The sequence below is a fragment of the Puma concolor genome, chromosome A1 (genome assembly GCF_028749965.1).
Source record: "Puma concolor isolate L17-30 chromosome A1, mPumCon1.1.hap2, whole genome shotgun sequence".
Lineage (NCBI taxonomy): Eukaryota > Metazoa > Chordata > Mammalia > Carnivora > Felidae > Puma > Puma concolor.
The window spans coordinates 129,131,055-129,152,901 of record NC_141667.1 but is presented as its reverse complement, the minus strand read 5'-3'; the positions used below and the strand labels follow the sequence as shown (position 1 = coordinate 129,152,901).

The following is a 21,847-nucleotide window of genomic DNA, read 5'->3' as shown; positions in this document are numbered from 1 at the left end:
TGAATGGTTGATACTCCAAGGCCCTGCCTTCGCCAGAGAGTTTCCCTATGCCCTCATGTGCTCTCTCCATTCTGCCGCCCTCATCCTGGGGCTTCCTCAGTCCCCCTGTCACCTGTGCCATCTGCTGCTGTCCCCTATAGCCAAGTGAGCTCAGTGAAGGCACGTCCTGGGGCCTGGGGCCTTTTCCTTCTCCCTCCCAGAGCACCCCTGAGCTCAGCTTCTTGCCAGGAATCTACATGAATTATAATTGTTTATCTCTCTGCCCCTCCCCCTGCCGCTGCCCAATACAAATATCAAGAGAGTGTAGTGTGCAGTAGATACGACCATGGACCTGGGTCAGCGGATCCAAGTGACGTCCCAACTCTGTCCTTCATTAACTGTGTCATCGCAGGTGAGCTATTGATTCCCTCTGACCTCAGGGTCGAACAGCATAAGGACAGGGTGCCCTTCCTGCCTGTGAGGAGTGAGCACTGTAATTGTTATAAAATGCATCATGGGGCCTGGCACTCTGTAAGGGCCTGACGTTAGCGGTAAGATAGCAGAACACAAAAAGAAGTGTCCGGGCCTCTTTATCCCATGATGCAGGGAGCCCTTAGAGGAGAATTCTGGGGTGACTGGCCCTTTTGCTCCCCCGGCTCGTGTCTCAGAGTACTGACTGCCAACGTGCCTCTCCTCAGGACCAGTGGATGGCAGGGATTGGACACAGTTCCTCTGGGCCTCCCAGGGCCTGGCCATAGGACACCGGGCTGGGTGCCTGAGGGTCCAAGTCCAGGATGGGTCCCAGGGTGGGATGCAGTGGGGAAGACATTCAGCAGGACAGTCAGTCATGAATCACATTCACAACACCCAGCAAACCTGGAGGGAAAACCAAGTTGGGCCCCAAACGACACTTTCAGAAATGACCTGTTGAGAAACTTAGAGAAGCGTTATTAATGTGGAAAGTGGGGAAAAGGGCCCTCAAGGGGAGAGGCCAGATGTGTCATTTTAACAACAACATCACCAACACCATCAGTAATAACTATATGCCAGCACCACAACCAATGCCTTATGTGTTATCTTCTTTAATCCTTTAAACAACTGTGTGAAGTGATTGTTATTCCCTTTTATGGAAGAGGAAACAGGCTCACAGACGTTAATTGTCTCTTGTCCAAGGCAACTCAGTAGTGGAGCCAGAACTCAAACCCTTGCTCTCAAAGACCACACTGAAGCTTCCTATGGATGCCAGAGCCAAGAAACTGGCCCAGGAGATGGGGAGTTCATGGGCATAAACCACCCTTCCTCTCATTTCCCACGCTGGCTCTCCTATGATTGAGGCCTGCTGCTATCTGCTGCAATCTCACAGGAGAGCAACAGACTCAGGCATGTGGAGCCGAAGGACAACACAGAGCCACCTCCAGGGCTTGGACTCCCTGGGCAGTGCCCCCTTCGAGGCAGACCTTCCAGCTGTGACTTCTTCACCCTTCTAGATGACTCTGCCAGCTGCACTCAGGGATGCCGTGGCTCAGGCGGAGGCCTGCAGCCTGGCTGGGGCCATAAAGCTAGGGGAGGTAACTTGGTTCCTCAATGACCAGGCACTCTGGAGGTTGTGCACTTGGCTTTGGTGGCCCAGGGTGTCTGCAGACAAGTGCTGGGCACCAGCCTCTTGCCTCCTGTTTCTAATTCATAACCTCTCTAAACCTGCAGCTGCCCTTTGGGGCTTTCAGGACCAAGTGAGACCAAATCTGCTTTTCTGTTTCCTGGGGTTAGTCCTGTGTGGCCAGTAGAAATCACTTATCTCTTCAAGGTCAAACTCTGCCTTCTGCCCACCATGTTGCCCACGGTGCTTGGCATGAGGTAGTCCAATGCAGAAGGTAGAGTGGGCGCTGACTGGGCTTGGATCTACTCCATCACTCCTGCTCTGGATCTTGGGCAAATGACCTGACCTCAGGGACTTCATCAGAGAAATGGGATAATGAGAACTCTTCCTCATAGGGTTGTTGTGCAGGTAAAGGGGCCAATCAGCGAGGAGTGTACACTTAGCCCTGGGCCCTGGACCCCAAACGGGCTCAATAAATGGTAGCGCTTACCCATTAAGACAGAGACAGAGCCACCTCTCCAGAGCAGCCTTGCCAGACAGAGCATCCTGTTAAAAGCAGGACTCTCATTTTTTTTTTTCTTATTCACAGCACCCTGTTCTCTTTCTTCAAAAGCACTCAGCTCAGTTTGTAATTATACACATTTTTGTTTACTTGTCCATGAGAGCAGGGACTGTCTGTTTTCCAGCACTCGATCCCTAGCACCGAGAGCGGGAGCACAGTAAATGTTGCATCAATGAATGACACCCCCTTCCCAATCTTCTTTAGGCAGAGCAGGACTAGGACCTTCTTCTTTTTTTTTTTTTTTTTTCAGAGGATTGGGCTTCCAGAACCCCATATATTTCTCAGCCTCCCTTCAGAGATGATTCTGTGGCTGGTGCAGCTGGGAAGGGCTGGCTACTATCTGCAGCCACAGGAGAGCTGGGGGGAGCCCGACCCAGGGTCTTACACTCACCTTGTTGGCCATGGTTCTTGCTGGATGATGAGGTCATTCTGGGATTGCTTCTGCCCTGCCGCCCATCTGCAGCTGTTTGGTCTGTGGCCCCAAAGCCACACTGAGTCTCTACCAGAGCCCCTCGTTGGCCGAGTCACCTGAGGCGGGGCCTGACTTCCAGGAGAGGCCTCTCTGCCTCCCTTTTTCCTCCAGTCCCATCTCCTAGGTCTCTCCTGCCTTCTGCCCTCAAGAGAGACCAGGGCCCCCTGGCCTTGGCAGATGTGTGAGGCTGGGGGAGGCACTCTGAGTCCAGATGTGATTATGTTTATGTTTCCAGAGAATGAGGGGTCAGAGCTCTGGACTGGAGCCATTGGGGGAGGGGTGGTCTGGCTCCAGCCCCCTGCCCCAGCCTTCCCTCCACCCACCTCCCTCCTCTAGCCTGTGTATCTGGCCCTGTCCTTCTCAGAACCCCACAATGCAAATCCTACAGCATCATCCTGGGCCATCCTCCATTCCTCATCTTAATGTGGGAAGACCAGAGGAAAGATACTTTGGAATCTAAAGACTGTTGACTCTCTGTGATCTTGGCCCAGTTGCATGACATGATGAAGTCTCGGTTCCATCATCTGTATAATAGCGACAACACTCCTGACCTCAGAGGCAGGGCTGATCTGGTTTGTGAATGTGTGCACAGGGCTCTCCAGCTATTAGCTCACGATCAAGCCCGTGGCTGTGCCCCACTCCCATCTAGGGCTTGCCTGGGTCCAGCTCCAGGGCAGCGCCAATCCTAGTCACAAGGTGATTCTAAAGCAGAATACCAACCCCTCCTTCCTCCCCCGCTGCAGTTGCAAACATTTTGTTTTGCCATTGGAAGTGACTTAAGGGAAGCAGAATTTTACAGGCAGTTTACAGGCTGGTCTTGTTCAGTAGTTTCCAAAGCCTGGGGAGGGTGGAAGTGCCTGCAGCCTCCTTCCAATAAGTTGGGGTGGAAGGGAAGTGAGAAGTTAATTCTGTGTGATGGTCACTTTCTCCAGCACAGCTTTGCTGGATGCCCCTGAGTGTCATTTCAGGAGGGAAAGGCTGAGGGAGGCCCTGACTAGACACCGGCTGATCCTGCACCCTCAGTCCGCCTGGAGCAGTTAGGGCAGGGCTCCAAGGTGGGAGTACTGGGCCCACAGGAGGAAAGGCAACTCCCGGACCAAGGGGGCTCTCAGTGGCCCTCACCCCAACTCCCCCGGTGAACAAGGGCCACGGAGCACCCTGAGGGCTTCGGGGGTCCCCGCAGACATAGCTTGGGAAGAGCCTGCAGAGCCCGGCAGCCGGGGAAGTTGGGGTGCTGGCTAGGACGGCTGAGCACAGCGCTGAGGCTGAGCGGCCCAGCGGGTGAGCGCCTGCTGGGCGCGGACTCGGAGCCCGGAGCGCCAAATGGCGCCCTCTCGGGAGCCGGGCAGAGCAGGTCGGGAATTGCGGTGGGAAGAGAGGGCACCTCCCTCTCCACTGAAGGGCGGCTGCCTAGGCTCCTCTCTTTAACCCTCAGGACCCGCGGTGGCGGCGTTCCCTTTCTAACCCGCCTCCCTCCCCAGTGGAATGAAGCAGTCGGGGCTCGGCAGTGGTTAGCACGCTTGTACTATGGTTTTAATAGACGTACATGGACAAGTCGATATAGACAGATTTATAATTCTATACAGTCAGTCCGACATACACAGGGACGCTGTAAACAGGGGCGCGGGCCGGAGAGCGGGTGTGCAAAGTGGGCGCGGCGCGGGGACCCTGGCCGCGCCCCGAGCTCTCCCGGCTCGACTCTTGCACGGCGGGCGGTGAGGAGGGGGCTCTTCGCCGGGCCAAGGGGGCCACCTCCTAGCCCGGGAGCGGAGCGGAGGACCTGGGCCTGCGGCGAAGCTCGGAGGCTGGGTGCTCGGAGACGAGCCCACCCCGTTCTCCTGCCACGTCCGCACCGCCAGCTGCGTCTCCTTAGCCTTAAAAGAGGACTCCGGGGCTCTGGGCGGCCGACGGCTCTTCCGGGCGCGCCGCGGCCGCGTGCGGCTCCACAGCGAGTCCCCGATCCCAGGCTGGGCACCGTCATCCCCGACCCAACGGCCGCTCCAACTCGGATCCGAATCGAGCTAAGGTACGCTCGGCCGGGGCCAGCTTGGAGGGGGCACCTCGGTTCGTACGGGGCCGGGGCCAGCCTGCCCGGGCTCCGCACGTCCAGTCCGCAGGCGCGGCCACTCATTCCGGGTCCAGCGCGGCGGGAACGCGGGCTACGAGGGCGTCCTCTCCGGACCGCCCGCCTCCCGCGCCGAGTCCCCTCCGCGCAACGGCCCGCCGGGGCCCGAGGGAGCCAACACACACCACCCGCGCCATCCCGAGGGAAATTGCAACTCATCCGTTTTTTTTCGCAGCACTTTTCTCCGACGTCTTTTTGTTTTGTTTCGTCTCGTTTGGGAGGGCAGAGTGGGGTCCAGAAAAGCAAACACACAACCAGCCCGGAGGTGGGGAGGTGGGGAGGAGGGGGCTGCGCGGGCGCGGGGGCCGCGGCGTGGCGAGGTCCTCCGCGCCGCCCCCGCCCCGGCGCCGTGCCGGCCGCGGGCCCGCGGGGCCTGGCGGGGGCGGTCAGCTGTTGTACTGGCACGCATTGAGGCCCGAGGCCGGGCCCTGCAGCCCGCCGTAGCCGAACGACGAGTGCTGCTTGGATTTGAGCCGCAGGCTGGCCAGGCTCGAGTTGCACGTGTCCCGGTAGACGCTGTAGGGCGAGGCGGGCGTGCCGTACGGGCAGGCGCCCGGTGACATGGCCGAGTTAAGCGAGGAGCCGGTGAGGTTGTTGATGTTGTTGAGGCCCGAGTTGGGCATGCCGGGCACGGCGCCCGGGCCCATGCTCGACGGCATGGTCATGGAGGAGATGGAGCTGGGCGCCGAGAACATGGACTGCGACGACAGCGGGCTCATGGAGTTGAAGAAAGTGAAGCTCTTGGTGGAGAGCGGCGCTGGCGCCAGGCTCTTGGCGGCCCAGTTGTTGTAGGAGTAGCCGGCGGCGTACACGTCCTCGTAGGGCTGCACCAGGCCGCTGAACTGCGGCACGTAGCCGCCCTTACACAGGTCCAGCTGCTGGTTACGCTCGCGCTTCCGCCACTTGGCTCGCCGGTTCTTGAACCAGACCTGGGGGAGGGGGCAAGAGAAGGGTCAGGGCTGCCGAGCGCGGGAAGTCCCCTCCACCTCCACTCCCTCCACCGCCCCCCCACCCAGCCCTCCGCCGGGTTCCTTCTCTCCGAATTTCGTCCCTTTTCTCCGATATTTCCGCCCCTGCAGCCTCTCCTTAATGGTTCCTTTCCTGTCCCCAGAAAACATTCCTCTTTCCCCTTTTCTGATCTAGATCCTCTCCCCCCGAGTTAAATCTATTTTCTCTTCCTAATCCAGAGCGATCCTCTTTTGTTTTAGCAAATATTCGTTTGCTTTCTTCCTCTCTCAACCAGTCCATCTCCGGCCTTCTCCTCCAAACGGGTCCCGGTCTGTCTCCTAAATATTCCATTCTTTTTCTTCTCCCTCGAATACAAAAGGTATTTCTCTTCCTGGAAATATAAGATCTCCCGACTCCCTTCATTCTTCATTCTATTTTTCACTCCTCAAATAATGTTTCCATCTTTATCGGGAATGTTTGATATGCCCATTTCTCCTCCAAACGTTTATTTTCATTTGGTCCACCCCGCTATCTGAACTATCCCCCCCCCCAGTCCATTTTCTCCGTTATCCCTCATTTTTGATCCTTTTGATTCTTCCTCAAATATTTAAGTTTCTTCCCCGTCTTTCCAAATATCTGACCATTACTGTTTCTTAAATAGTCAATTCTTTATTTTCCTCAGATGTTTGATCCTTTTGCCCTCCCTTAAATGTTTCTCTCCTGCTGCCTAAATATATGCCAAATATGTTTCTCTGCAAATATTTAATTTCCGTTCACTTCTCACTAGTTTCTCTCTAATCTCCCCTCCACTTTCTCCCACAATTTAGTAAGAACCTCTTCTTTCCCAACTCTTGGTCCTTGCCCATCCTCACCTATCCTCTCACTGTATGACCTCTACCCTCCTCAGCCCTCCTCCAGCCCTGGGCTGAGTTTCCTGAGCTAGGCTGTGGGTCCCCTGCATCTCAGCCTTTTCCAATCCCCCACACTGACATTGCCTGATTCCACCCCCACACCACTCCTGCCACCATAAACCCAGGCAGGATTAGTGAGTTCAGGATTACTGAGTGCTGTCTTCACTCGCGTCCCACCGGGCTGGCTAGCCTGATGGGAGGGGTGAGAGCTTGGGTTATAGGAGGGAGTCAGTAGGCCAGGTAGCACTCTGGGCTGGCTTGGGACTTGCTCACAATATCTGATTAAATATTTGCACACCCACAGAAGAAATGATTCTCTTGCTGCTCTGGCAAGAGAACATCAAATCTCTTCCTTTTACTGGGAACCAAAGGGTGAGGACAGGGAGTGTGCAGACATCATGTGGTCATGGCTCAGAGATCTTACATCTCCAAAGGGACCCAGCCTGAGGGTCACTCTGGCACCAGAGCTGCTCCTCCTTCACCTGACCCCAGCCCTACAGGAAAGGGCATGAGGGAAAGGGTCGAGCTCAGCACTGGCTGAATGACTGGAGAGGAGTCAGGTGGGGACTATACTGAGATTCAGGAGAAGCAGGCTGTGGTTGGGATCACCGCCCCAGGAAGTGTTGAGACCCCCAAGCATAGGTACCCTTCAGGCCTCTCCCAGGTTGCCAGGCAAGATCTGCCTTTCCCTTTCGTTTTCAGGGGAAGGCGCCAGCAGCTCCGGAGGTCCTCATCAGCGGGGAACCCTCTGCGCAGTGTAGGGTAGTAACATCCCAGAGGGCCCTGGGCCCTCGGCCCTGCAGGGCAGGGGAATGTCCCTTGGGGCCACGGATCTTGGGGTGAGGCTGCAGGAGAGCCCGAGCGTCAGGTAGGACTCGAGGCGGGCAGCAGCCAGGGTCACTAATCACCAACGGGCTTAGCAGCAGCGGGGCCTAAAGTGGAATCCTCTCCGGTGGAGGGAGGGAGCAGGTCTGAGTGGTGCCAAAGAGACAAAGTCTGAGCGCAGGTTTAAAGCTTTTCGAGGACTTAGGACGGTGGCAGAGGTAGCCAGCAGCCCTTCTCGCGGGTCCCCTCAGACGCGCACCCTGCGCTCACCCTCACGCGAGGCTCGGTGAGGTTGGTCCACACAGCGATCTCCTCCCGCATGCTCATGTCGGGGTAGCGGTTCCTCTGGAACGTGGCCTCCAGCTCTTGCAACTGCTGGCTTGTGAAGTGTGTGCGCTGCCGCCGCTGCTTCTTTTTCTTGGCCGGGTCTTCCGCACCACCGCAGCCTGCGCCTCCTGCACCGCTGTCCTCCGGCCCCTTGACTTCCCCGCTGCGCTCCTTCTCTGAATCGGGCAGGACAGGCCCCGGTCACCTTGGGCTTCTGCCCTTTTGCACCCCGTCCCGGCTCCACCGAAGCGCCTGCCATCAGCGCTGGCGGCCCTCCCTCCCGCCAGGGGCCCTAGGATTGTCCCTATTGGAAAGAGCCCGCTGGGCGCCTGATCGTCGGTAGTCACCTTTGCTCAGCCGTGCCCCAGAGAAGAGCCCGGGAATGAGAGGCACAGGCCTAGGTTCCTGCCGGGCTGGGCCTGCTCTTGCGGCTGGGCTCAGGCTCAAGCCTTACTGCTTATGTCACCCGCAAATGTATGACAATTTGAGGGCTCTTGGGCGTCTAAATCTGGGGGTCTCTACTTTCCTGAACTAGGATCACATCTTTCTAGCCCAAAGCTAGTGGGTCCATGGAGCACGAACCAGGCTGTGGCCTGCAGCCCCTGCACTTTCTTCTCCCCAGGGCTGTGTGGGAGCCACACTGGGCAGGCACAACACAGCTGTGTTCTCGGCCTTAGCTCCAGGCCTCAAGTCCCAAGGCCCAGAAAATCCCTCAGGCAGCAGCCCAGACCGACAGACTCTGTCTAGGTGACCTGGGGCTCTAGCCTCTCTCTCTTTCAAGCTACACAATATACATTCAATCATAGACACAGTGAAACAAACAAACAACAAAAAAATGAAAACAAAACACAGAAGCCCAGATAAACTCAATTCTGTGCCTAACACCATAGAAAGGGTCACAAACTCTTAAAAATAGGCAGATAGGGACACAGGGCAAATGCAAATTAAGAAGACAAATACCTCCGTGCAAACACACCCTTAACTAAATACAGTGCTGCATGTGTATAAACTCCAGGCAGACACAGGCATTTATTTCTTTGAGATTAAAAAAAACCCACCACCACCAACTTACTGTACTGTTGTAGATAGATTTTTTAAACCCTTCCCAATAATCCCCTTCTAGAGATAATTTTTAAATCCCAGGAAAATACAACACTATAGTTAGGTAACTGAAATTACCAAAGTAACACCACTGCAAATGGATTTTGAAAAAATCCTGTAGAAACGCGCCATTTTGGATTGACTTTTAAAAATCTCCCCAAGAATAATGTTGCACGTAGCTATTTTAAATTCCAGAGAAATATGCCTAGTGTAGTGATTCTTTCTATAATGAAAAATACAGTTAAAATGTTAAATATATCCACAAAGATTTGGTTTTAAAAAGCAATCTATAACTTTATATTTCTCTGGATCTTAAAAGTAAAAACCAACCAAACGCCACGCTTAAAACTTTTGAAAACAAAAGTACAATCCAGCGTTGATTGTTTTTAAGTCAAGCAAACAGAACCTCTCAGAGAAAGTCACTTAGGGATGCAAAACAGAAATAAATAGAGATTAAAAACGTGTAGAGAAACACTCAGCGGTGGATTAAGAAACGAACACAGCAGAGGCGCCCACGGCCCGGGAAGCAGAGAGCTCTGCGGCAGCGCCGAGTTAGGACGCCGAGCCCGGGAGCCAAAAGGAGACCCTGGAGGCCGGGACCGGCCGAGGATTAGTCGCGCCACTGCCCGCACCGCCCACCCGCCGGCCCAGCTCGCGGCCAGCCCGGGGGGGTAAAAAGCTTGAGCTCGGACAAAAAGGCAGCGCGGAGGGAGACTTGCCCGAGCCGAGTCGGGGCCCTGGCTGGGCGGCCTGGCGGCTGCCGCGTCCCGCGGCCCACGTGGGGCCCGTCTCCCTCGATTAGGGGGTCCTACTCCGAGCCGGGCCGAGCCCCTCGGCCCGCTCGCCCTCGCTGTCCTGTGTCTTCTATTTACTTGAAGTTGTCCTCCCCCCGCCTCCCAGTGTGTTTTTCTGACTTTTCCCGCCACCCCTTCTCTTCGATTTCTCCCTCTTGATCGTCGCCCACTGCCTGTCGGGGTGTCTGTCCCATCTCTGTCTCTCTGGGCACTTTCTGTCGCCCGCCGCCCCATTCCAGTCTCGAGGGACTCCTCTCCTGCGGTCTGAGAGGCCCTTGGGCACCCAGTTGCGCAAACCGAATTTTTTCCCCGTTCTGTTTGCTGCGGATCCAGAGGGGCTGTCAGTCCGACCTTCCCTCCCGTTGTAGGTTCGAGCATCTGCCGGTCTCTTGGCGCGTGGGGACCGGGTGGAAGTAAAGCACTGAATTTCGATTTATAAAGCGTGTAAATTTCCGCGTACACCCCCCCCCCCCCCGATCGAGAACGGGAAAAGAAATGGTCGTGACGCCCCTGGAGCGTAGAGGGAGACTGACGGCGCGGCGCGGGGGCCAGGCCCTGCTCCCCGCTCCGTGCGCCCGGCTCGGCTCCGTGCGCGCCTCGCGGGGAGCAGCGCTTACCTGGCAGCTCCGTGTCGGACGACTCGCTGGCAGAGTTCTCGAGCGGCTCGCGGGGGTCGGCGGCGCGCGCCAGGTGGAAGGCAGGCCCCATGTCGTGCGGCGGCGGCGGCGGCCGGAGTCCCTCCGGCAGCCGCTCCAGGCTCATGCCCCCCTTGAAGGCGTCCATGGAGGCGGGGACCGCGGCGGGCGCTCCAGGGGCCGGGGCCGGGGCTGGACGCGCCCGGCCGCCCTGGCTGCGACCTGCGGGGACAAGAGCACAGCGCCTAAGCGGCTGCCCCCCAGGGCTGCACACGCCCGCAACGACGCCGCGCCCGCCCCATGGACTGCCCGGGGCTGCGGGGCCAGGCGGGCGGCAGCGGCAGCGGTTTCTCGCGACCGGATACCCGGCTTCGCGCTCCGCGCTGCGCTCCCGCCGCTCGGGCCTCAGCCGCCCGCCCGGCCCCGGCTCCGGCTCCCGATCCGGGGCCGGTTTCTAAGGCTCCGGACGGCGCCGGCAGAGGCTGTCTTAAAGCGACAGTGCGCACCGCCAGGTTCCAGCAGTCCCTGCGCCAGGGGTGGTGGGTGGGGTGGGCCTGGGTGGGAGGGGGCTGGGGAGGGAGGGAGCCAGCAAGCGAGGGAGCGCGGGCGGAATCCAGCCCCGAGCCGCCCGCCCTCCCTCGCCCGTGCCCTCCCCCTCCACAGCCACCTTCCCGCCGCCTCCCCGCCCCCTCCCCCCCGCGGCCTCGCCGCGCCGCTCCCTCCTTCTCCGTTGACGCACCGACTTCTCCCTCGGCCGCACAAAAGAAACGCATCTGGCCTCCAAGTCCCGCGCGGCTCGTGCCCACCTCAAGCCCCAAATGACTTGTTTTGTTCAGAATCGACTCCTGTCTGGGCCGCCTCGAAGTCCCCAGCCCCTGGCGAGAACAGCCCAGGATGAGAGAATGTTCTCGGAGCAGGATCGCACCGAGCGGGCGCCTCCGAACCAGCGCCAGGGCGGGGGCAGAGCCCGGGGCCCGTTCCGGCAGCTCCCAGAGGCGTCCTCGTCTAGGGGCCGCCGGCCCCTCCTTCCTCGGCCTCTTCTCCCGGGACCTGAGCCCGGCTGAGTGACAGCAGCCTGCGTTCTAATGGGCCCCCGGATGCTGCCTCCTAATTAGCTTGGACCCTGTCCTCCAAGGCTGCTTCTCAGGCCTCCCCCTCTGCACCACAGTCAATTTTCCGGGATTGGGATAGAACCGATGGCTTCTAATCAGACGAAACGTTTCTGTTGGCTCCAGGCCTCTGGCGAGTGCAGCAGGAGACCCCAAGAGCCCCGCCAGGCCCCATAGCCTCTCCTGTGGGGCCCTCTCCCCTTGTTTTGCACCAGTCCGGCCAAATCAGCCAGGCCCAAGCCTTGGCAGCCAGGGGGTTGGCTTCTGCCCCCTTCAGGGCAGGTTTGCAGCGATCTGCGGCCTCTGCATTGGCTTCCCAGAGCTGCAGACACCTGGCCCAGGCCAGGTGCCTGCCGTTTCCCAACCCTGGGCCAGCAGTCCCGGAAGCCTTCCGCCTTCAAGCCTCTCCCTGGTACGGTGGTAGCTAAGCTGCAGCGCCACTGGGGCCTCCATGGGTGCAGGCAAAGAAGTTCCCCTCCTACCCTTCAGAATGATCCCCTCCTACTTCAGTGAAGTTTGTTGAAGGATTTTGCTCAGCGATTGTTAGCCGGCTCTGAGACTGCAGAGTCTTGAGCAAATAGACGGCAGATGGGGTGGTAGGGTGCGACCCTGACCTGTTCCTCTGGCCAGAGCTGGACCCCATGCTGCCCTCTGCTCCTCACCTGCGGACCAACTCCCAGATGGGAGCAGCGCTGGGCAGGACGGCAACCTGGGGGAGAAGCACTGCCCTACACTCCAGACCCAGCACCTCACCCCAGGGCCTGGTGCACTCCCCATCTCTCCTGGGAGTCTCTGCTTGGGATGGTGCAGGCTGAGGATCTGGGATGTTCTGCAGGCACTGCCTTCCATCCCTCACCCTGGCTCCTCATCAGGAGACCCACAGCCTCAGGCTGAGTTCTTTGGTGAGGACTGCAGGGATGCGGTGGCTACAGGGTGGAAACAGGCCTGCCTCTCACTCCCTGAGTGTCAGCCCCAGGCCCCCAGCTCTGGGAGCTGGGAGAAAGCACAGCTCCTTGGGATCTGGCACAGCCTCACTGGGTGCCTGTGATTATAGGAGCAGGGGCTGGGGCTGAGGCCAGAGGGAGGATGTATCCCACGGGTTTGAGTTGGGGAGGCTCAGCGACTCTTGCCCTTTCCTCCCAAAGGGGAGTTTCTCGAAGTTGAGCTCCCCAGGATGAAAATAATCTTGGGTGTGTGTGGGTGGGGGGAGGGTGGCAGGAGGGGGACGTGGGAAGTATGGTTGTCCAACATTTGCCCTCAGCCTCAACTTTTACCGTATTTCTTGGCTGAGTCTCCTGCAGCAGCAGGTACCTCTTTTTGCGACCCAGCCTGCCTGGGTACAGACAGGACACTGGAGCAGGCACATACACACATGTAGTGCATACCCACCTAGGTGTGTGCTGTTCACACACATGCACACATGCTCCCTGCACATCGTGCACACACAGCCAGGCTCTGGGTCCCAGAACAATGCTCGGCACCAGATCGGGCTGGTAGGGGACAGGAGGTTTGTTCTCAGCCCGCCGATGTGGGAAGCATAGTGTTCTTCTGGGTGGGGACCTGGAATAAATGTTCTGCTTGTAGGTGTTCAGAGGCTGAGGGCCACCGCTTTTCACTATCCACGGAGTGTAAAGAGTCAGGATTTTCATAGATGGGGACTGTTTTGTGACTCTAGCTCTAGCTGTTCAGTCTGAGGGGCTTGGATCCCTCACTATTGCATTTAATGTAGTTATTGAGCACCTGCTGTGTGCTCCTCTGGACCCAAGCCTCCGGCAGTGTTTTGGACAGTCACATTGGTCCAGTGATTTGGAAATCTTGATGCCTGCTATGTGGATGGAAAGGCCTTCAGACTATTGCAGGTGAAGCCCCAAATCCCCAGAGGCCCTGGGCCCCAGAGAGAGACTGTGACTAGTAGGGACTGCCCGGGGGAGTCTGTTCTGCTGGGCCCAGGGAATGGCTGAATGAGAGGAGACGATGAGGATGCTGGCCGGATAGGGTGTTGGCTGGAGAAGGGACCTGGGCACTTTCTTCTTCCCCAGCCTCACCCTCTACTGGCCACTATCCCCGGCAGGGAAGGGTCTTTCTTCACACTCACAGAAATATCACATACACGGGACAGCAGGCAGCTCCCTTGCGGGAGTAAGAGCAGGGGTTCAATGTTCTCCCAGCTTTGCTGTGTGACCTTGAGCAAGGCTCCACCTGCACTGTGCCCCAGTTTCCATGTCTGACACGGACTGGGCAATCCCTACTTGCCGCTTCAACTTGCAGCTCACTTGACGATGGGGACGCGAGGAGAGGAGGGAAGGGGCTTACTGGGGCTGGAACCAGGTGTCCTATTCCCCATCCCTTTGGGCCATGCGGAGCTAGCAATGATTCTGTGACTTTCAGGAAATTTGGAGGCTTAGAGTCCTGGCTGGGTTGAGTGGAGGCGTCTGGCCTGTTGTAGGGTTTGAAGTAGTCACCATAGGGACCTTTCCTAAGGCCGGGCTCACTCAAAACAGATTCTGTGCCCAAGAACGGGTTAGCAGTTTTATTTGGGAAGAGTGGTTGGAGGGTCCTCATGGGGGGCATCCTTCCACGCACTTATATGGGGGTACGCTCCCCTAATCTCTGCACCAGAATCAAGGGATTTTAGGAAAAGGGAAGGAATGTGCCGTGGCTTGCCCTCGAGGCCATCCATGACTCTCTGGGACATTCCAACCCTAAGCCTCTTAGGCCGTGGAGAAGTTCAAACTAGAAAACCCAGTTTTGGAAGTGCATCTGGGACCACCTACCTCCTTCTGTCTGTTTTATCCCCCCCCCCCAATAAAAGCTCTTGCTTCTTTGAATATAAGCAATTACTGGGTGAGGGGGGAAAGGGGTGCTCAGGTAGGGGCTGGGAACCATCTCACCAGATTCTTTAGGCTTCCAAGGACCCCAGCCTCAGCCTTCCTGTTATTTGGGGTTCCCCAGCCTGTCCTGGTGGGAGACCTGGGATGTACTCAGGCAGGACGGCCGAGTGGGGTGCCTCAGGGAGCATGCAACTCGGAACTTTGTCAGCAGCTGGCAGGGCTGGCCTCATGGCTCACCCGAGTCCGCTCACTGGTCGTTCTCTGCTTCCTGAGAATAGCTGAGCGGAGGAGAAGAGAAGGCTGGGCAAGTGGCAGAGACTGGTCACACAACTGGGGGAGCCTAGGGTCAGCTTATGCTGTTACCACAGCTTCCCAGGAGCGGCTTTTCTGAGAAAAGCACACTCTGAGCCTGGCTGGAAGAGCAACAAATTCTGCCTCTACCTTCTTGAGTCCTGGCAGCCAGGTCTCCATGCCCCCGTCCACGTCTTTTCCTTTTCCGAGCAGAGCTGAAGAAAGGGGAGGGAGCCAGCAAGCCCCCTCCCGTGTTGCCCCTGCTGCTCTAGACCCGTGTCTTTGGCCAAGTGGACAGCAACCTGGCCTTGCTCTAGCCCCGATCGCTGTCAGAGGCCCCTGGGGTGCCAACGGGACTCCCAAGCCTTAGTTTCTCAGTAAAGTGGGCTCAAATATTTTTAGATTCAGGGAATTCCTAAATCAGGAAACCTTGGAACCAGGATTCCAGCCTCGGGTTCCCTTTTCTGCGATCCAGGCCTCGGGGCCATCGCTTTACTACCGCGGAAACGGCTCAGATTTGGGAGGCTGGTCAATTTCAGAATTCCGAGACCCGGTTCTAGAGAAGCGGCTGTGTGCCCGGGAAGCCTGCGTCAACAATCAAACCCCGGAGAAGCCGCGGGAATGTCTTTATTGGATTTTGCGAAGAGCATTTGGGGTTCCTCTCTGGGTAAGGAAAAGCCCGACCCGTGCGGGCGAGGGCAGGCCGCCGTGGGCTGGGGGCGCCTCCGAGCACGGGCGGCGAGACGTCGGGGTCCTCGGCGAAGAGAGCCGGGGCTCCGGCCGATGTCTTTTGCTTTTCTGCGGCATAGCTGCCCGAAGGAACCAACGAATGAACGAATGAAGCGGTATTGTTTAGAAAAAATACCCTCTTGACACGAAGCTGCGGCTGCAGTCCCCGGGCGTGCAGAGGGGCCCGCGCTTTCGCTCGTTCTGGGGCCCCCATTCCGTGGCGCAGCCGGGACGGCGGGCGGCCCTTTCGGCTGCCCAGTGTCCTGGAGTTCCCCAGCGACCTGCGCCGCCACGAGAGGTTGCGAAGGGCGTGGAAAGCTATGCCCTTCGCAGGGCTGGGACTCGCGTCCCCGGGGCTGCTGCCCTCTTGGGGTGCCCGGGGCCGAAGCGTGGGGTGGGCTCACCGGGTAGGCAAGGTAGCGCCTGGCGACGGCAGCTGGGACTGCGCGCTGGGCGCAGGAACGAGCTCCTCGTGCTGCCTCGATGGCGCCTGGCCTTTCCCGGGATGCGCTCAGTTGCGCGCCACCGGCTGGACCTCACAAACGTCTGGAGCAAACAGTGCGGAATCCGCCACCGCCTCCCTGCGCCCCAACACCGCGGAGACCCAGCGCTCCTAGCCCAGTGACTCTTACCCCACGCGGGTTGCGCTTCGTACTCGGCTCGTCGGCTCCGGGCTCGCTCGCCACGGACTCTGACTGAGGTTTCGACTTCGGCTGGGGCCCCGGTTCCAGCTGTGTCTCCGGCTGTGCGCGCAGCTTCGGTCCTCGCTGGTTCGCTACATCGCAGCGCGCAAGGTCGGGGCTGCCTCCGCTCGGCCCGCTCCTCCCGCCACCGCCGCCGCCGCCGCCCGTCGCCCGCGGGGAAGGCGGGGACACGGGCCGGGGAGGCGGGAAGGGGGGAGGGGAAGCGAGGCGCTCGCCTGGACCAACAGGGAGGGGCGGCGCGCAGTCCTGCCGGCTAGGGGTCCGGGCCTCCCTCGGGTCGCAGGCAGGGGTCCGCGCGGCTCGCCGCCGGGGTCCGAGGCCGGGGAGCGCGCCCCGGGACTGCTAGCGCGGAAGGGGGACCTGGCCGCATGCGGACGAAGCCGCTGAGGGTACCGGCCTGGCCTCTGCGCTCTTTCCCACCTGGCACACGAGGGGTCCAGCCCGACCTCGGCTTAGACGGGCCCTGGTCGGAGTTTCCCCCCGTCCTGCCTGACGCCAGTTTTAAGATTCGACCTTTCCCCTTTCTGCTCAGCCTTCGGGAGGAAGCTGGTCTTGCATTTTGGCAGGGAATGTCCGCAGCGCAGATTTTGGCAGCCAAGGAGGTTTGAGGACAGACCCCAGAGTTTCTGGGGAGGGGCAAACGCTGACCCCTGCCCTGCTTGGAGGATACCCCCCACCCCCCACCCCTCCCCACTTCTCCTCCTCCGGGGGCTGGGCTGATGAGCAAAGAGTAGACCAACCCTACGGAGCACAGACAGTTCTGCGGCCACTTGTTCAGCTCCTCGCCTGCACACCCTCCAGCGATAGCCCTGTTCGGCCCTTGCACAGGGGACGACTCCATCCCTATGGCCCCGTTCGCCTTTTCAGGGGAGATGGGCAGGACTAACGGGAACTGGGTCCCACCCGTGTTGCCCACGGACAGATAACCCCTCACAAAGCCTTGTGGGGAAACCAATTGGCCGACCAGGCTCCTGCCTTTCCCAAGCCCCCAGTCTGAGCCTGCTGCTGCCGGGCCGTGGTGGTATGGACGGGGGTCGGGCGGGTCAGTACATCAGGCAACCACCCTGGGGGACAGGAGCCACCGAGCCTGTCTGTAGACGGCCACCGGGCTCTGGCGCTGCCGCTTTGGCTCAAGGTGCCGGGAGATGGCAGTGCGGCGGCCCGCATCTATGTTTCATGAGGTGCCGTCATCGGCGGCGCCTCCCTGCCTGGTTCTAGCCGACAGCTGCCGCCGGAGAGGCCACGGCCCCGTGCCCGCTTGCTCTGACGCTCTGCTTGCCCGCAATCTCCAGGGCCACCTGGTCAGGGAAATGCAGAGACAGGAACCCTTCCCAACTCCCAAAGCCTACCCGACCCAAGCTCGCAGATGCCTCACGCTCAGGCCCCGAGAAGTGGCCTCTGTTCCCTGTCTTGCTGTTTGGGGATTCCAAGTCTCCCCTCGACTGTCAACAGGAGGAATATCTCTCTGGTGGCTGTGTATGGTTCTGGTGCACACAGGGTCATAAGGGTTAAGAGCTAAGTCCCCCGTGCACAGGATTTTAGACCACGACCTGGGGGTGGCCTGGCAGAAATGCAGTCTCCCAGCTTGGACGATGGACTTTGGGAATTCTAGCTTCTGCTTCTCCACTGCCACGATATTGGCTGTATTATGTGTGAAACTGGTTTGCTGGCAGATTTGGCCCCGGAGGCTGCTAAGCGGAGACACTTGCCACCTTGTCTCAGGCGGCCTCCCCACACACCCAAGGTGTCCCTGCATCGTGGCCATAAATGCAACTGCTGGGCCTTTACTCTGCATGGAGGGTGCAACAGTCACCTAGCTGGGTGGGCAGGGGTGGGAGGGGTGCTTACACTCTGGCACCTGCCCTGGGAAATCAGACCTTCTTACCCCTGCACATCAGCTGTTTTCCAGGTTTTGTTCTCCAGCAACCACTGGGCGTGTGTGTGTGATTCTCCGTATGCCCTTGTTTCCAGGCAGACCCTGTGGTACCATAGAGCTGCCCCTGCGACCTGAGGGCCAGAGGAGGAATCTTGTCTGCATCTTTTACCAGTCATGTGGCCTTGGGCAAATGATATAACCTCTTCTAGCTTCAGCTTTCTTACCTGTGAAGTGGGAATAAGAAGAGTTGTCATTTCATTGAGCAATCTGTGAGATGATGGGGAGGACTGTCGCCCTGTGTGGGGATGGGCAGCTGGGCTGGATGTTCATGGTGAAACCTGGCATGTTGCTTTTCTCCTTAAGATGCTTTGCTCATTTTTGTTTCCTTCTTTGTGGTCTTGTTGTTTGAGTCAGGCAGAAGTAGGCTCCTTCTCTGATTTAGTAGACCAGCCCCTCATACCCTGCTTGCCATCTAGGAAGTCTCAGACCAGGGAAACTAGGCAGGTAAATGGGGCGGGACCAGGGCTTGAAGTCCTCAAAGTTCTTGGTGAACTGGGGTGGGGTGAAACCCTTTGTTATGATCTTATTTTCACTTCCTCCACCAAGAATTTTCCACAATTTCCCTTTAGGTTGTGACATCTTGGGGGCACGTACTTTCCACTTTGGAGGCAGAGGGATCAGGCAGTCAGAGACAGCAAGGTTGGAGCTGGATCAAGGGAGAACAGGATTACTTCTGTTCTTATAGTACTTACACAGTCCTTGTACCTGAGTATCACGTTCGCTTTGAGCTTTCCTGGTACCTACCCAAAAAAGATCAGCAGAACTGCGGGTGCATTTGCTTTGTTTTTCCTTCCAAACTGATATACTTCCTCTAAACAGAAGTTTTTTCCCTAGCACGAAACTCTGACATGAATTCGTCACACGGGTTCATGTTAAACACAACGGGCAAATGTCTTCAGCCCCATTTATGCAGAAAGGGATACAAATTCTTCAAGCAGTTTATTATCTTAATATCCAGGAAAAGTAGGGAGAGTGTCCTTTCTCTTTACTGCTCTTATTGCAATAGTATTAATATCAACATTTGTGTAATGATTGATTAAAACCTGTTGCCCCTACCAGGGTCCTAAGCTCCTTAAGAGCAGGGCTGAGTCTCTCTTGCCAAGCATAGGACCCTCCCTAGGGTGGGCAAAGGGATTTGATTATGCTGATTGGCTGGATGCAGCTCACATGCCCACAGCTGAACCAATTACTTTGTGGGGAAGAGTGGCTCAAGGCTGTGGTTGGCCAGGCTAGGGTCACAGTCTCCACCCCAGGAGGGTGGGAGGGGGAGCTCCACCATTTTAAGGAATAGTCACCACTCTACCCCAAGAATACTGGCTGCTGTCCTGGAACGAGTTCTCTGAGCTCCTTGTGGCAGGGAATGGGTTGGTTTTCAAAGAAGTCCCTGCCCTGTGAAGGTTCTCAGAGGGGTGCTCGTGGTGTTGGTAGGGTGTCTACTGCAATGTGATAGGGAGGCATTGGTTCTGTTGGGAGAGTTTGAAGTCCGTCAGGATTGTTCCTGCACTCATCTGTAGAAAGAGTTGGAGGGCTACCAGAAAGTCTGAGGGGAGCTTAGTGTCTATTGACCCTTATATAAGGATGGATATGCAGAGCAAAGGAGGGACCTATTTATACTCTTTTTCATCTGTGAGGAGAGAATTAGAGGCTCCAAAGGCAGAGAGGAATCCCTACAATCAGGTAAGATAGAGGGGAACCCCTACGTTCAGGTATGATATTGATTTATTTGAACATAATTATATTGTACTCTGAGCATCCTGGCAGCCAAAGCAAAAATAGAAACTATTGGGACATCTTAAGTATTTTCTTTCATTGCAGACCTCCCGGCATCTGCATGGAGTAGTGGAAAGAGCCCTGACCTTGGGACCTTCCTGGACTGGCTTCTATCAGGTCAGCAAGTTTAGAGAGCACGTATTCTGTGCCTGTGATTGCAGAGGTACAGAGATGAATGGCTCCTGCTTGTTTGGGCTGAGCCAAGGAGGCAGACATACCAACCCATAACCATGTTTGGAGCACAGTGCTGGAAAGGAAAACTATAGCCGGATGTTGAAGGGCCTTGAGTGACATACAGGCCTTGAGATTGCCTGGAACAGTTTTTCCACTCCCCATTTCTCACTGGAACAGCACTAAAGTGGGAAGGCATTGAATGGAGGAAGAGGAAGCTGGAGAATTAAGTAGGAACCAGACACCGCAGGGCTTCATAATCCTTGTTAAGAGGGTGGGATGCTATCCCGAAGGCAAAGAGGGACAGACGGCAGGTTTAAACAGCGGGAGATCTGGTCAGATTTATATTTTACAAAGATCACCGAGCTTGGAGAGTGGAGGATAGGTATGAGATGAGATAAAAGCAGATTAATTTGGCATCATCACTCAGGCACTCTGTCCATCCTTTTACGTGTCTGTCCGTCCATCCATCTACCATGGCACAGGAGGCCACGGTTTGGCCTGAGAGCTGTAAAGGTGAGAAGTTATGACCCCTGCCTGCCTGGAGCCTTCCCTTAGAGCCCTCACATCACCCTCTGCAGGCCTGGTCTGTCCGTCCCATCCTCACAGGCTTTGCGGTTGGGGCCTCGGCAGCCCTCCAGATGTCTGCTTGCTGCACGGGGAGACAGGGTGCCCAGGGCCTGAAGGGGCGCAGCCACTACTGCAGACAGACAATCCGGGGAGCCAGCTCAGGGCACAGCACTGTCGGAAGCTTTTAAAATAATTACCCCTGCCTGCTTTGGCTGACTGGCTGATGGCAGCCTATTAGCCCTGAGTTGGAAATTCTGAATTGTTTCATGACAATTGAAAACATGATTGGAGGCCAGGAGGAGCTGCCCATGAAATATTGATGTTTCTCAGTGTTGCGGGGCTGTTCCCCCTCAGCTGGGCAACCCTGGGTGCAAAGAACTGGTTGCTGCAGAGCAACTGTCCCCGGGCTCCGCAGGCTGACTGCTCCGAGGGGAGACGGGAATGTGTTTTTGTGCAGGGTTGGGAGGGTGGTTTGGGGACCTGTACCTCTAATGCCTCACTCCAAACTATGCCCCCCCCCCCATTCCAGTTTCACTACCAGGGCCAAGCAGGAAAGAACTTGGGGACTCGAGATATTCTGCGTGTTCATGTCTGGCCTAGATTCTTCCTGGCACTCAAGGCTCATTTAGAGTCAGCCTGGGAATCCCAGTTCTGCCCCTTAGCATTGTGAGTCGCACCTTCTCAGCCTTTCTGTGGGGAATACTGAGTTCCTACCTCGCTGGGCCGTGAGGTATAGGGAGGCCCTTGTGTATGTGCTGGTGTCAGTTCAGGGCCAGCTAAGGGAGTCCCTTCCCTACTGGGTGCCCAGGGCTTCATGGCCCTTCTCCTTTGTAGAGTGCTTTGAAGTACTTTGTGTTTTCCCTTCTCTGTAAATTCTAAATAAGTAGTGCTCAGAAGGGGAGTGCTGGTCTGGCAGGTACCTCTGATCGATGAGGTGCCCTGGAGTCTTTGGGAGGGATTCTATGCCCAGCCCAGGGCCTTTGCTCCCGGAGGTGAGGCTCTGCTGTAGCAAAGGAAACTGGTGGGTAATGGCTGCCTGGATTCCTGCCCTTAGAATCTGCCCAGGACACCAGGGCCTCTGTCTTTATGAGCCCTTGATTTGCCAGGCACAGTACATGGTTCATTTTCTTTATCCTGGGAGGTGGTATTCACCCATTTCATAGATGAGGACAGTGGGGGCCATAGTTCATTCCTTCCTTCAACAGACAGTATTTAAGCACTGCCCTATGTCCTGGCACTGAGGGACACAGGGGTAATGGACAGTGCCAGTGCAATCCTTCATGAGGCATTGGATCTAAAGATGACCCAATCCTAAGAAGTATCCTAAGAAGTAGGGCAGGTTAGGAGCCATAGGAGCCAGAACAGGGGCGGCAAACCTAACCCAGGGATCACAGCAGACTTTCCGGAGGAAGTGACCTTCCCACTGAGCTGTGGGGTAGCAGGAGTTTGCCGTGGGACTG

At 57.3% G+C, this 21,847-nt stretch overlaps 1 protein-coding gene and 1 long non-coding RNA gene across 2 annotated transcripts; both read right to left on the bottom strand.

Moving 5' to 3' along the window:
- Positions 1–4,121: 4,121 nt before the first annotated feature.
- Positions 4,122–10,758, bottom strand: PITX1 (paired like homeodomain 1). The gene is made up of 3 exons (XM_086703676.1): positions 10,259–10,758; positions 7,690–7,922; positions 4,122–5,664 (listed from the first exon to the last, which is right to left on the bottom strand). The coding sequence occupies exons 1-3, from the start codon at positions 10,422–10,424 to the stop codon at positions 5,122–5,124; spliced, it is 942 nt and encodes a 313-aa protein (XP_086559802.1). The 5' UTR covers positions 10,425–10,758; the 3' UTR covers positions 4,122–5,121.
- A 4,361-nt stretch (positions 10,759–15,119) lies between these two features.
- Positions 15,120–16,142, bottom strand: LOC147584461 (uncharacterized). The gene is made up of 2 exons (XR_015255471.1): positions 15,869–16,142; positions 15,120–15,316 (listed from the first exon to the last, which is right to left on the bottom strand). It is a non-coding gene; the product is annotated as an uncharacterized LOC147584461 (long non-coding RNA).
- Between the last annotated feature and the right edge of the window lie 5,705 nt (positions 16,143–21,847).

Coding starts and splice junctions, on each gene's coding strand:
- PITX1 (XM_086703676.1), bottom strand. CDS start 10,424: ATGGACGCCTTCAAGGGGGGCATGAGCCTGGAGCGGCTGCCGGAGGGA. Junction 7,923..10,258: donor GTCCGACACGGAGCTGCCAG/GTAAGCGCTGCT, acceptor TGCCCGATTCAG/AGAAGGAGCGCAGCGGGGAA. Junction 5,665..7,689: donor TCACCGAGCCTCGCGTGAGG/GTGAGCGCAGGG, acceptor CCCCTCCCCCAG/GTCTGGTTCAAGAACCGGCG.